Here is a 15,568-nt window from a genome sequence, read left to right as displayed (position 1 = left end):
GTTTCGTTGATTTATTCTACTGTTCTTTTGGTTTCTGTTTCATTGATTTGCGCTCTGATCTTTATTAGTTCTCTTCTCCTGCTGGGTTTATGCTTTCTTTGCTGTTCTTTCTCCAGCTCCTTTAGGTGTAGGGTTAGTTGTGTACTTGAGACCTTTCTTGTTTCTTGAAAAAGGCTTTTGAACATTTGTGTTTTCATTTTCCTTTGTTTCCATGAATTTTTAAAATTCTTAATTTCCTGGTTGACCCATTCATTCTTTGGAAGGATGCTCTTTAACCTCCATGTATTTGGGTTCTTTCCAACTTTCCTCTTGTGGTTGAGTTCTAGTTTCAAAGCATTGTGGTCTGAAAATATGCAGGGAATGACCCCAGTCTTTTGGTACTGGTTGAGACCTGATTTGTCATCCAGGATGTGATCTATTCTGGAGAATGTTCCATGTGCACTAGAGAAGAATGTGTATTCTGTTGCTTTGGAATGGAATGTTCTGAATATATCTGTGATGTCCATCTGGTCCAGTGTGTCATTTAAAGCCTTTATTTCCTTGTTGATCTTTTGCTTGGATGATCTGTCATTTCAGTGAGGGGGTGTTAAAGTCCCCTACTATTATTGTATTATTGTCGATGTGTTTTTCTGAATTTGTTATTAATTGGTTTATATAATTGGCTGCTCCCATGTTAGGGACATAGGTATTTAAAATTGTTATTTATTCTTGTTGGACAGACCCTTTAAGTATGATACAGTGTCCTTCCTCATCTCTTATTATAGTCTTTGGCTTAAAATCTAATTGATCTGATATAAGGATTGCACACCAGCTTTCTTTTGATGTCCATTAGCATGGTAAATTGTTTTCCACCCCCTCACTTTAAATCTGGAGTGTCTTTGGGTCTAAAATGAGTCTCTTGCAGACAGCTTATCGATGGATCTTGTTTTTTTAATCCATTCTGATACCCTCTGTCTTTTGATTGGGGGCATTTAGCCCATTTACGTTCAGGGTAACTATTGGAAGATATGAATTTAGTACCATTATATTGCCTGTAAGGGGACTGTTACTGTATATTGTCTCTATTCCTTTCTGGTCTGTTACTTTTAAGCTCTCGCTTCGCCTGGAGGACCTATTTCAATATTTCCTATAGGGTTTTGTTTTGGTGTTTGGAAATGCTTTTAGTTTTTGTTTGTCCTGGAAGCTTTTTATCTCTCCTATTTTCAATGACAGCCTAGCTGGATATAGTATTCTTGGCTGCATATTTTTCTCATTTAGTGGTCTGAATATATCACACCACTCCTATCTGGCCTGCCAGATCTCTGGATAGGTCTACTGCCATCCGTTGTATGTTACAGACTTCTTGTCCCAAGCTGCTTTTGGAATTTTCTCTTTATCACTGAGACTTGTATGTTTTACTATTAGATGATGGGATGTTGACCTATTTTTATTGATTTTGAGGAAGTTCTCTGTACCTCCTGGATTTTGATGCTTGTTCCCTTCACCAGATTAGGGAAATTCTCTGTTATAAGTTGCTCCAGTATACTTTCTGTTCCCCTCTCTCTTTCTTCTTCTTCTGGGATCCCAATTATTCTAATATTGTTTCATCTTTTTATATCACTTATTACTAGAATTCTCCCCTTGTGGTTGTAGTAGTTGTTTAACTCTCTTTTTCTCAGCTTCCTTATTCTCCACCATTTGCTCTTTATCACTAATTTTCTCTTCTGCCTCATTTATCCTAGCAGTAAGAGCCTCCATTTTTTATTACATCTCATTAATACCGTTTTTTCATTTCAAGTTGGTTAGATTTTTATTCTCCAAACAGGGATTCTCTAGTATCTTCCATGATTTTTTTCGAGCCCAGCTATCACCTTGATAATCATCATTCTGAACTCTAGTTCTTACATCTTACTAATGTCCATATTGATAAGGTCCCTAGACATTGGTACTGCCTCTTGTTCTTTTTTTATAGGTGAGTTTTTCCATCTTGTCATTTTATCTAGAAAAATAGATGAATGTGGGAACAAAATACTTAAAGGACAGCAAGAACCCCAGAAAAATGTACAGTAACCAAATTGAAGAGACCCAAAACTGGGGGAGAAGAAAGGGAGGGGGGAAAAATATATATATATATAATATGCACACACACACACTGGTGAATAGAACAGAGCCACACACTTTATTTTGGGTGTATTTTGGTGTGTTAGAAGAAACTACCTCCCAGAATTTTAAGGAGAGAAAAAAAATACACACACACACACACACACACAAATAAGAGTACACATGATGAAGGCATAGAATATGAATGTAACAATGAAAATTTAAAAAGATTCTAAAAAAGGAATTGATAAGATGAGAGTTTGGTTGATAAAAGAAAAAAAAAGAGGAAAGAATGTGATCAGGCTGGAGACTAGAACAAAGCCATGTGCTAGATTTAGGGTATATTTTGATCCACTAGAAGAAACTGTATCCCAAGATTTTAAAGAAAGAAAACCCTGTATGTATACAAAAAACAAGGTTAAATACAATGAAGGGATAGAATGTGAGTATAACAAGGCAAATTAAAAAATACAGTTTTAAAAAGTGTTGATAAGATAAAATAGTTTAAAAAGATTAAAATAGGAAAGAAGAAAAATTTTAAAAATAGAATAAGAGAGAAGTAATATTAAAGAAATTTTACTTTGAAAGACTAAAGGATCATGGGGAAAATGTCATGAATTCCATGCACTGCTTTCCCCTATCTGTGGAGCTCGGCTGTTCTCCTTCATCGTTGAGCTTGGTCTTGGCTGGATGTTCTTGCTGATCTGAGGGAGGGGCCTCTAGCCAGGATCCCCAAGTGTCTTCTTGCCAGGGGCCGCGCTAAGTCACCTGCTCGCGTTCGCGCTGGAGCGTTTGTTCCCTGAGCGCTTTCCGTAGAGTCCGGAGGGCGGGAACGAAGATGGCGGCTGCCCAGTTTCCGCCAGGAGGAGCCCAGAACTCTGGGCTGCTCCTCAGTGCGCCCTTGGAGAAAAGCGCTCAGTCCCTCCCGTCTCCCTGGTCTCCAGCCGGCTCCGAGCTCACCCGGCCTGTGACCGAGCGTCTCAGTCTCTGGCGCGCGGCCCGTCCGGAGTCTCCGCACCCAGCGGATTCCTGCCTCAGGGCCGGAGGGTGAGTGTCCGCGGATCTGCCGCTCGCGGGGTCCCCGCCGGAAGAGCCGTGTCGCGTGTGCCGCGGAGCGCGGTTGAAGGTCGCCCGAGCTGAGCGCTCACTCCTCCGCTCCGTGTCTGTCACCCGCTCCCCCGCTCCCGCACCTGCGAGCTCTGCCACTCAGACACCCCCGGTCTTTCTGTGACCCTGCGGCACCTGAGACCCCACGGTCCCCACGAGGGCTCCACCCCCGCTCAGCCTCTGGAGCGTGTCCCTCCGTGGAGCCGACGTCGAAAGTTCGGGTTTCGTGCTCCGCTGCTCCGCCGCTTGCCGGGAGCCGGCCCCTCCCCCGCGGTCTTCCCGTCGCTTCGGAGTCGCTTCTCCGCACGTCCCGCCTTCCAGAACGTGGTCGCTTTCCTGTTCCTAGAACTGCTGCTCTTCCCTTCGATCTCCTGTTGCGTTTGCAGGTGTTGGGACGGTTTGATAACCGTCTAGCTGAACTCCTGGGACCAGAAGACATTTAAGTCTCCTACTTCTCTGCCATCCTGCTCCTCCCCCTTGTTTTGGCTGTAGATTTTATGTAGGATCCCCTTTTCCACAGTGGCTGCTGCATTTACTAGGATCGTCCCCGTACTACAGCAGAGAGACTTAGCCGTGTACCTTCCAGTGATAGAAAGAGGGGCCCGGCACCACAGGAGCCGGGAAGAACTCCTGATCGCATTGTAAAGAACTACACAGACGTTGTTGGCTGAGGCAGGGCCTGGACGTGGGGAGAGAGTCCAAGTGGCTCTGAGAGTAAATGGAATGTTCTGGGTCATGGGGCATGTGGACCCGGTGGGGCAGGGTGTGGTTGTAAATTGTTCCCGGTCAAGCAGCAGTTACATGCAGCGTGTGACTGCGAGCGATGGCAGGGTGCCTATTGTGCATGAAGGTACAGATCATGCATTCATCTTTCCCACGGCAAATGAGAGAAAGGAGTAAATGCATGAGGAACATTTTTGGTAAAAATCTTTGCATGGACCAAGAGGGATTTTCGCTGGACTTTGAACCAATGGGGAAATCTAGTTTCCATCTGTTAACAGGGAAGGATGCCGTTCAGCAGACTGACAACACTTGTAAGCATGCCTCGTCCTTCTGTCCTCCCTGAATAGGAGACAGTGGGTACGGGGGGAGCGGAATGGAGTGTGCACGGCGGTCAGCACCCGGGCTCCTAGCTGTTTCGATTCTGCCACCGGATGCTGTGCTTGGGACACATGGGCACACATGTTTGTATGTGCGTGTGCATGCATGTGTATGTGTGCACATATGTGTGTGTGGTATACCGTTGACCCTTGCACAACACAGGAGTGAAGAGATGTCAACTCACCGCGCAGTTGGAAATCGGACTCGAACTCTGAGTCCCCAGAATGTAACTCCAGGCAGCCTGCTCTTGACTAGGAGCCTCACCGATAACATACACTGTCGATCAGCACATGTTTCGTATGTCCTACGTATTATATATTGTATCATTGCAAAAGGGAAGCTAGAGAAATAAAATGTGACTCGGAAAACCATAAGGAGGAGGAGATGCATTTATGGCCCTTGCTGTATTTATTGCAGCAACCTCATGCATCAGTGGATGTGTGTAGTTCAAACCCATGTTACTCAACAGTCAATTGTATATATGTGTGTGAGTGTGCATGTGTGTGTGTGTGTGTTTATGTATCTGTATACCATAGCTCTGCTACGTCTTAGAAACACAGTATGCATCTACACCCATACCACCCTGAACGCGCCCGATCTAGTCTGATCTCGGAAGCTAAGCAGTGTCAGTTCTGGTTAGTACTTGGATGGGAGAAACACAGTATGCCTGTAACCCAAGCAGGTTTTACTTGTGTCCGTCCCCAGTGCAATGTGCCCACCAAGGGGGAAATGATGGCTGTTTTCCCTGTCACTAGGGTGGATACATTTTCAAGTGTAACTATGCAAGAGAGTGTCTTTGGAAATCAAGCCCCATGTTTATCGCTGAGTAGTGAAGCTGTCAGGGTCACCTGTATGGATGGAACCCCAAGTAGGTTATAAAACTTCCATTAATGAATGCACAAAACTCAGTTGTCATAAGCAAAGGAGGGATTAGCACTTGGTCCAAACCCAGGGGTGCCAAGCGGCCCATGTCCTACTAATTATCTTAATAGTTCCTAAACTCTGCCACTTACATCTCTGAGGTTAGCGTGTAAAAATGACTAACCTGATGAGAAGCCTCATTCAGTTTATACCATAGATGATGTCTTCGAGGGAAAACCACCCAGTTTCCTGTGTGTGTTCACACTCAGGGCTCTCTCTTGAGCAAGGATCCGTCCTTCTGATCAGGACGCCTGGAACGTGCAAAAGGAATGTGTCTTCTCTTAGGAAAACATACTGTGTCCATGAACAGCAACCTCCTAATGTCTCTCACTACATTTCAGAAAGAACGTCCCCTTCGAAGCAAGGCTAGTCATTTTAGCTTCACCTTACCGCCGCTGGCTCATTAGGAAGAAATACTGGGTACATCATAGGTTACATAAGCAACCACATTCTTTCCTGAGAACTTGAAAATGATTCACGGAGGAAGCATTCTCTGAGCTCCACATGCCCTACTTGTGAGTACCGTTTAAGAAAGATACGAGCCCAGGGGCACCTGGGGGGCTCAGTGGGTTAAAGCCTCTGCCTTCGGCTCAGGTCATGATCTCAGGGTCCTGGGATTGAGCCCCTCATCGGGCTCCCTGCTCAGCAGGGAGCCTGCTTCTCCTCTGTCTCTGCTGCTCTGCCTACTCGTGATCTCTCTCTCTCTGTCAAATAAATAAATAAAATCTTTAAAAAAAAAAAAAAAAGATACGAGCCCATTCTCTACCAGGGAAGTCTTAGGCACCAGTGTCTCTTACAGAATGAAAAGATCACCAAATCCAGAATGATGACCTATTTATTTAAAGCAAATTTGATTCAATAAAATTCCAGCACACCGTAAATGGGCCAGCCCTTAGAATTCATCTCGATATAATAGCAGCTGTCCTCGGTGAATTGAACTTTTTTTTCAGCCACCACATCCTGGTTGCCTGCTCTTTAATTGATTTCCCGCAAGGCAGAAATCATAGCTTATTCACCTGTGTGTTGCACTGGAGTATTTTCCGGGAAATGAGATGGCTTTCTGGCCTGTGCATTCAATTCCTAATTTATAAATGGCTGCATTCAACGTGTAGGCCTGTACGATGATTATTTAAAACCCAAAACACGCAGAAATACTGTTTTCCATTGAAGCTCACCTCCCAAAACTTCCAGCTTTCACACCGAGGGCCACACGTGATGGTTACTCTTTTCAGCCAGTCAAATCAGGTTGTGTGGCCGGTTCCCCGGACGCCCTCAGGTTTGGTGACCTGGTAGGAGGACTCCGGACACAGCATACGGTCCTAATCATGGTGCTGGTTTTTTACAGCAAAGGACACAAAGCAAATTCAGCAAAGGGAAAAGACTCGTGGGGTGATGTCTGGGGGAGACAGGCACAGGCTTCCAGAGTCCTCTCTCTGGGAGTCACGTGCGATGCCCTGAGTTCTTCCGCAATGACTCATGGCCTCACAAGTGAGTGTCGTCCACTGGAGAAGCTCAGCTGAGCCTAGAAGCCCAGGGTTTTCCCTGGAGGCTGGCCACCAGGGCCCTCTGCATGGCATGCACTGTGATTCCAGACTCCTGTGGGCGTCGGGCATAAACCCCATTGTTTGTACAGACGGTTTGGGCAACCCCTCCCTGTAAGCCCGGAGCCTGGATGCCAGCCAGGGGCCTCCTTGCCGTGAGCCTTTTTGGAACAGCAGCCTCGGATCTGCTGCTGGGTCTTCTACATGAAGTAGTTGAAGTTGTTTGTGTGGGAAATCGTGTTCCTGGGGTTAGGGCCAGGCGTGTCCCTCTCTCTCCCCTTCCCACCCTGCTTGTCTCCGCGCATGCATGAGGGTTCAGACGGGGAGGGTCAGGGTCTGTGGCCGGGGCTCTGTGTACGTGTGGACACAGCAGTTTGACCTCTGAAGTTTGTCTCCCCAAACCCTCCGCCTGTCTTCTCCCCAGTCATCTCCTCACCCCTGTAGCTGCAAAGTTCCTGCTGCAAAGTTCCTCATGTGCCACCCAAGGGACGAGGAGGAAAAAACCCGTCATGAACATGACTCTCAAACATGAGGCCAGTTTGCACATCAGACAGTGTGCGATGCCTTGCATTTTGTATTGCACATTTGCCATTCTGTATGTTTTTCACTTGAAACTTCTGAGAACAAATCAGGCTTCTGCTGTGACATTCCCTCTTCCTCAGCTCGTTGGGAGGGGATGACACCCCTTTCTCTTGGTGAGGAGCCTCTGGGCGTGTCGTCATCCCCCTGCCAAGTACGATGAGGAAGGAGTGAAAGAATGGGTGTGTGGCCCACAGCATACTTGCCTTGGCAAGTCTGTCTTTGTGTAAAGTCCGAGTGGGTTTTCGATCTCCAGACCCAGGCTGACCAGTGTGGGGTAGCAGGGAATGTGGGTAGGACCTGGGTCAGTGGCTTCTGCGCCAGATGGGTGTGTGTGAGGCCAAGGGGAGCACCGGGCACGGTTCGAGCTGCGGTTTGGGGCCAGGGGACACCTGGGTCATCTGCTGTGTGACACCCAGGTCCTTCCCCTTTCAGTGGAAGCTGACCCCACGGGGGGGTGTGATACTTCAAAGCATTGACACTGTAACACCGGGGAAGTGCACCTGGTGTGTGGGTGACTGTGATGCTCAGGGTGGAGGAGACAGTCAGGCTGTGTGGCAGGAGGGCGCAGGCGTGAGTCAGCTGGGTCTGTTCAAACCTCAGCTCCTGTGTCCCTGGGGTCCCTCGTTCTGCCCTGTGCACACCTGAGGAACGCAGGCAGTCCAGGTGAGACATTTGTCTGTGCCCGGCACAGAGGGGATGGTCTGGGAACACGGTGTCGGTGCTAACTTCATTCACGTGGTTTTAATTCATTTCCTTCTCCTGTTTAGTTTTCACAGTCTGGGGGTTTCCAAGAAAGTGATTGTTTAAAAAAAAGATAAACAAAAAATGAGGCCACACATGAATGCAGCAGGATTTCTTTAGGCCCGCAGACTGCCTGTGCACCGTCCCTAGCCCCCCTTCTAGAGGTGGGAGTGACCGGGGGACAGTTAGGATGGAGCGATTGCGAGGTGGTGGCAGACACATGATTGAATCCCGTTTAATGCAAGCTGACACCTGCCAGGTGGCCGTGTGCAGATGCGTTTCCCATGTTCCCAGAACCAGTGGGACTCTGGGGTTCCCCAGCGCCGTCTGAGCTGTGCCCTTGCTGTCTCCTACAGGGCCAAGGTGAAGAAGGGCGTGAGCGTCGTGGGGGTGAGAGCCAGCAGCCCTTCCATTTGGGAGGTCACGCAAGGCACGGACCACAGTGGCAAGTACGCACCTGCCGTCATCGTTTGTCAGAAGAAATCTGCTGGCTCGGAAAACAGGTGAGTCCCCACAGCATCTGGCATCTCCAGACTCGCTGGGACGGGGAGCTCCTTCTCTCCTCGTGTGTTAAAAACCCTTCTCACTGTGGTTTGCATGTGATGCCTCTTGTCCATGTAACTCGAGCTTATCGGGCAGATGGATGGATTCCGTCCCTCGGGCGCGGTGAGCTATACTCACGGTGGGCCTCCTCCACAGTTCAGCATCACCGCGGGGCACCTGTGAGGGCGGTTCCGTGCAGGTGGGATTTATCTACAGATGGTCCTGCACTGCCCCTCGCCCCACCCCCATCGGTCTGGGCATCTCTGATACTATGGCCTGTCCCTCGAGCATTATGACACCAGCCCTGTGTGTCTCTGGGCACACATGGGGTGGGATCCCCGTTGGCCACATAGATGTACGTGATTGTGTTTGTGCACACGTGTTGGCTGATGAACGGCGAGCTGTCTGCCGTGCAATGACAGGGCACTGAGCATCACTCTAGAGACAAATTAAAACCCGAATCTGTGTCTGAGACCCACCCAGTTAGAACCCATCAACTAACAGCTGGGCAGAGAGACTCGGATGCTCAGTGGTTCCTGATTTATTCCTGTTTTCCTGAAACCTCTTTTGTGGCTCTAGAGAATTCCTAGTCTGGTCGCCTATTTTTGCCACTTTCAGGCTGTTGTTTTTTTTGCTCTGTATATTACCAAAAATTGGAAAAATAACAAGCAGATGAATCCCAGGTACGTAACGCTGTATTCCTGGCATCAGGTTATTAAACTTCATAGCTCATTGTTTGGACAAACATGTTTATTTTTCATTTACTTATTCTGATAATCGAGAACTTGAGTCTCTATGATGGCTATGGTACAGTTTTTTTGTTCATTATCAGGGAGCATTTGACGCCACTTTGGGAACAGTTTGATTTGGGATTCCTTCTGCCTTCCTTCACACCTTCTGTGTTCCTGGAGCACCAAGCTTCGGGTTGTCAACCCTCAGGCTCTCACTTGTGTCCTTCCTTTTGTGATCGGTGTTCTAAGAGTTTTTCCTGAAGATTTGCTTGTAAAGCAAATGAAAGGAAAAGGAAGAAATGTGGATTTGAGTTCTGCGCTAAGTGTGGAGTAACAGAACGGCACACGAGTTGACATGATGAACTTAAACGTGTCCGCACATCCAGATATGTCTGTGCCAGTCATGTGATTTGGGAAGTAAAGTTTAAAACCTCAGTAAAGGTTTTCTTGTGTTGTGAAGTTAGCAAAAATGAGGAAGGAAGGAAGGATGGATGGATGCGTGGACAGATACATGATAGGTCGTTAGGTAGACGGGCAGGTAAGTAGTAGGTAGTAGGAAAGCAGGTATTTTTTACCAGAAGAGGAGAGGGATTTAGGAGGAAGGATCTCACCCAGTCTGTTTTCTGCTCTCTTTCTTGCATTTCCTCTGTGGGTTATTATTAGGGCCTGGAGGAGAAGTAAGGAGACTTTCCCAAGGTGCCTCATCCCCTTTAGGGTGTAAGCTGCTTTTCCTCGGTCAAGCAAAGGGCTTGAACACTTCCTTAAGTGGGACAGACACTCAGTGTCAGCAGAACTACACGGAAACACACCAGTGTATGGGGCTCGCTGTTTCTCTTCTTTTCTTTCTGCCTGTGTCTTCTTTCAGAAGCAAGGGCCCCCAGTGGAGTAGCGCGTTATTCCTTCAAACTCCTGATGTCATGATGCCGTTCCCTGTGGAGAACATGCCTTGCCCCTTCATAGATTCTGATGTCCGTTCTCTGGTTCATACCGTGGGTCCCGATGGTAGGGGAAAGCACACATGCACCCGTAGGCGTGCAGCTTCTGTGCGTCTGTGTAGGTAAAACGTGATAACGATATACAGTATATTACATATGAACCTATTCACCATGTGTTTGTGTCCATGACGAGATACAGTATCCATGCAGCCCGACTCCACAGAACACACATACGATACACGTTCGATACAGGTGTTTAAGCATGTGCATGCATGTACGCACACACTGTCATGGGATTCATCCGTGCTCACGTGTGGATGGTGAGGGTTACGTTTGTGGAATCTAGTTCTTCCCTCATAGCTGGGAAGGCTCTGCCGAATGAGGGGGCTGCACGTGGGGCTCTCTGTGAATGTTCGTCGGCCACGGTTCTAGAATTATACTTCATCTCTGTCCCTACCTGTGCTGGGGGCTGCCTCCTCTCCAGTACACCTGTTTAAAAAAGTAAGGCATAGAACAGGGTGTATATTGAAGGCCTGTTTGAGGGGAAACCCCAGAGGAAAGTACTTTTGGAGCAGAGGATCTGGCCACTGTGCTTTCTTCCGGGTGAGGTGCCAAGACGTTGGGTTAGAAGGCAGAACGTAAGCCACAGAATCCTGTGAACCATTTGGACCGTGCATTTTCCCCTCTGCGCATGTATTACCATTTAATAAAATGTATACAGCCGAATCGACATTTAAAAATATGATATATTCATTAGTATATCCAATTTTTCTCCTCACTGCAGCATTTTTCATTTTACTTATGTCAGCACGGTGTTCAGTGAAGACACACCAAGCTCCAGTCGTGAGCAGCCTGGGAGGAGAACCATTTCTATTTATCCGAAGAATCATTGGAAAATGTATTACGGAGTGGATAGTTTAACATTAGAAGGCTTTGCTTCCGAAGTTGTCTTGCTTTATAAATTTTCCCCGCCCTCTTTGAATGTTTTTTTAGTTATTCGTAAAAGTCAGAATCAGATCATCAGAATACAAAGAGGCAATCTTAATTAGCCCGAGAGTCATGGATTTCATATTGCTAATAATTCACCATGGATCACGAAGCCGTGTTAATGAAGTTAAGTCACTGTGACAGGTATAATTTTATGGATTAAGGAGACACTTGTGGTGGTGATGAATTCAACAGGAAGGAGATAAGCTCTCTCACCTGAGTTGAAATACATCCTTCCCTTTCTGGAGAAGTTTGGTTGCTGAAAACCTTATCATCATAGTATTAACATATGAATGTTATCACGGCTCTGGGGGGGTCCCGACTGAGTGTTGCCAGGAAGTAGTATGGAACAGACCAGAATAATAAATGCTTTGCCCATCTGAACGCATTTTGCCTTTTTAGAACCTCACTGGCACAGCACAAGGTAAACTGAGACCAGTGTGTAGCGGAAGCCATTTATTTTTTATGCACTTGCTGTTCTCTACATTGAAAAGTGTTTCCCAAGTTTGCCACTGTTGCTGCATTAATGATTTTAGATGGTAACATAGATACGGGTTTGAATAAATTTGAATGACATTTGCTCGCGTGGATTTCGGTTCTCCAGGAAGACTTCTGGTGGGAGTGCTCAGCCTTGTCCTTACAGCATCTCTCCTCTGCCAGCAGATCGTACACAGGCAAGAGTACACAGCTAGAATTTATTTTTTTTTCATAATTATCATCTAGTCATATAGGACACTGACGTTAAGTTTATTATAGGTAATGAGTCTCACTTTATTTTATTTTTTAAAAGATTTTATTTATTTATTTGACAGAGATATCACAAGTAGGCAGAGAGGCAGGTAGACAGAGAGGGGGAAGGAGGCTCCCTGCTGAGCAGAGAGCCCGATTCGGGGCTCAATCCCAGGACCCTGGGATCATGACCTGAGCTGAAGGCAGAGGCCCTAACCCACTGAGCCACCCAGGCGCCCCATAAGTCTCGCTTTAAAATATATATATTTTAAGAACATGAACTGCCATAAAAATAATGGATATTTCAAATAGAGATAGACATGACTCATGTCATGATTGTATATTCAAAGTGAGAATATTCTGGCATCAATAAGTGTATCTGTAACTCTGTTTGTTAGGATTATTGGATTATTTAATTTTTAATGCAAATAGGAGTGACTGAAATAGAAGTTTATTGCTGTCTCACTCAGAAGCAGCCTGATGTCGGCCAGAGCTGGTGTCTTACCTCCCCAGCCCTTCAGGGTCCCAGGCATCTGTCCTTCTTGCCTGGCACACTGGTGCAGGGCTTGTGTCCTCACAGACTAAGATGACTGCTGGGGTGCCGGTCATCACATCTGCCCTGTAGAAAAGGCTCTTCTCAGTTGGGTCAGCTCCCTTCCAGCAACTTTCCTGGAAACCATGCCAACAACCCCCAATTTCCTCTTGCATCTCATCGGCCAGGACTCGGCTAAGTGGCTGCACTAGACGTCAAAGGCAAGTGGGAAACATCATTGATGACAAACAGTGTTGTGTCCAGCTCACATTATTTTTCTGCTCCAAAGACAGAAGAACAGACCAGGTGGATCTGGCATCCCAAATCCTCTTTCTCAGCAGTTTTTAAAGGGCAGATGCTGTGGGATTTCCAGTAGGATGATGAAAAGCGTGTGGTACCTGGCGATCTCCTTCACTCGGCCAGCTCCCGGGGAGGTTTCCAGAGCTATAGAGGGAATAGGGGGTGGGTCGACCCACCTTAGCAATGCAGAAGAAACGTGCATCTGCGAGAAAGTTAGGACAGAGTTTGTTCAGGTGTAGATGGGACTGAGTTGAAGGAGGGTGTCAAGTGGGTCAGTCCCAAGTGTGTGAGAGAGAGACAGAGAGAAAGAAAGAGAGGGAGAGCCAGGCTGAGTGGAGACGCAGGCATGGAAAGCCAGGATCGGGTCCTGATGCAGACGGCGGGCTGTCCACAGGTGTGCGTGAACACGCAGAGCCGACAAGGCTTCCTCTACGGGAGCAGCAGGGTCCCTGCTCGAACCCCCTCCCCCCACCCAACGGATGTCTGAGAATGCCATGTGAGAATGAACTTAGGGACAACACTGGAAAACCAGAGATGGGGCAGAGCTGCCTGCATGAAACAGAGATGGTTTTAAACACTGGTGAGTGTTCTCAGACTGGGGTCAGAAAAGACGGATCCAGTGCGAGCAGGACAAGCCACAAGATCAGGAGGGTGGAGAGAAGCTGGAACGCCGCGGCCGTCAGGTTCCGGGCTGTGGAAACTCGAATCCACGTAGCTAGGCAAAACCCTCAGGAGAAAGAAACTCCAGAAGAGAGCGTGAGAAGTGGGAAGGAGGCGAGACCCCCCCAAAACCAGCCAAACAAGAGTATAAACACAGAATGATCACAGGAACATGGGAGCTAACCTAGTTACCACAGGGTCCAGCAGTACTAGTTATATGTCCAGGTAGAACTAACCTAGTTACCATAGGGTCCAGCAGTACTAGTTATACACCCAGGTGGAACTAACCTAATTACCACAGGCTCCAGCAGTACTAGTTATACACCCAAGTGGAGCTAACCTGGTTATAAGGTCCGGCACTGCTAGTTGTACACTCAGGCGGAGCTAACCTACTCACCAAAAAGTCCAGCACTCCTGGTTCTGCACCCAGGGTAACTGAAAGCAGAAGTTTTGTACAAAAACTGTTACACAAACCTTCACACCAGCAGCACTCACTGCAGCCAAAAGGCGAGCAGATTAGACGGTGTGACATGCCCCCTTCCAAGGGGACATTGCTTGCAGTAACATGGAAAGAGGTGTTGACCCATCCACAACGTAGACCAGCTCTGAGCACGTCCCACTACATTCAGATGACGTGTCCCGAGCCGCCCAGTTCTCAGACCTGCGACTCGGCAGCTCATGCTTGCTGGGGAGTGGGGACTGGCCCGACTGCTGGTGCGTGTGGGTCTCTTCTGGAAGTAAGAAATGCATCGTGCAGGTTGGTAGTGGGGCTGCTTGGACCGCGCTGTGAATATGCTGAAAGCCACTCACTTGTACACTTTAAAATAGTGACTTTGAAAACGTAGGAATTCTGTCTTAATAATATTACAAACAAACTTACAAGAGAATGCTAATTTTGATTTTTAAATCCATAGAGGGCAGGAAAAATCAAGACCAGATCCATCAGAATGTAGACCACGTTCATCCCCAGGTGGTGACGTCACGTGTGACGCATGCGTTTCCCCATCATTTGCTCCATGCGTGTTTCTGAAAATTCCCCTAGTGAACGTGGATTGGTTTGAATTGGGGAAAGATAAGATAGGGAAAACAGAAAAAAATTCAGCTGTCATGCACTGTGACAATCGTTGAACAGAGTCCTGGATGTTTGTCCTTGTCCTTGCACAATGGGATAAGGACTATTTTAGGATGCTGTGTCCATCTGCTGGGTTGCCCAGATTTGAAGCCAGAAAGATCTGGCCTCTTTGTTTCAGGCAGTAATCACTTGTAATGGAGAGCTTATAGATTGAACACTGTTCCGTTTTGCTTTAGAAAGCTATGTGTTGGGACACCTGGGTGGCTAAGTCGTTAAGCCTCTGCCTTCAGCTCAGGTCATGGTTCCAGGGTCCTGGGATCAAGTTCCTAGTCGGGCTCCCTGCTCAGCAGGAAGCCTGCTTCTGCCTCTCCCACTCCCTCTGCTTGTGTTCTCTGTCTTACCATCTCTCTCTGTCAAATAAATAAATAAAATCCTTAAAAAAAAAAAAAAGAAAGCAAAGTGTTAATGATTGCACTTCGCTGCTGTTGGCTGTAGCAAGATGACAGACCCAATGATGGAAAATAAAGATTGTGAGATTGTTTTTTATTAATGTAATAATTTGATTAGATCTATTTTCCGGCGGTATGTCTTCAGTGAGACTGTTAAGCTCTTCTGACGTCTAGAACCCGAGTTTAACCACAACAAAGCCTGAGACGATGGTATAAAGTTGTCAAAATGGTATGTGTTCATTTTGCACCTGTGGTTTGTTTGATGCCTTAAATGCTTGCAACATTGTTACCATTGACTTAGGGATTACGCTATGCATACGTACTAACATTTGAATGGTGATTCCTTTCCAAAGGGTAGAAAGAACACAGGACAGGAGAGTCAGGAAATCTGATCCGTATTTCTCATTTTTATGCTAGCCATCTCCCGTCACCAGAGAGGTACTAAGAGGTCAAGCATCATCATCTTTGATACCAGCGCTGGGAGGTCAGCCTTTGCTGAATGCTTGGGAGCATCTCATGATCCCATGTGTGAACACAGTGAAATAATGCAGAGCACCC

The 15,568-nt window shown here is 47.0% G+C and overlaps 1 protein-coding gene across 1 annotated transcript in view; it reads left to right on the top strand.

Annotated features, from left to right (window-relative positions):
* The window catches only part of TMEM132D (transmembrane protein 132D), a gene marked incomplete at both ends in the record, with an annotated part of 576,289 nt that overhangs the window by 268,658 nt on the left and 292,063 nt on the right, over positions 1-15,568 (top strand). Inside the window, one exon of the mRNA XM_080821223.1 lies at positions 8,429-8,575. Within this exon, the coding sequence (XP_080677349.1) occupies positions 8,429-8,575 (147 nt within the window). The remainder of the gene's footprint in view (positions 1-8,428; positions 8,576-15,568) is intronic.

The sequence above is a fragment of the Martes martes genome (genome assembly GCF_963455335.1).
Source record: "Martes martes genome assembly, chromosome: 13".
Classification (NCBI taxonomy): domain Eukaryota; kingdom Metazoa; phylum Chordata; class Mammalia; order Carnivora; family Mustelidae; genus Martes; species Martes martes.
This window is presented reverse-complemented; position numbering and strand designations above follow the sequence as displayed.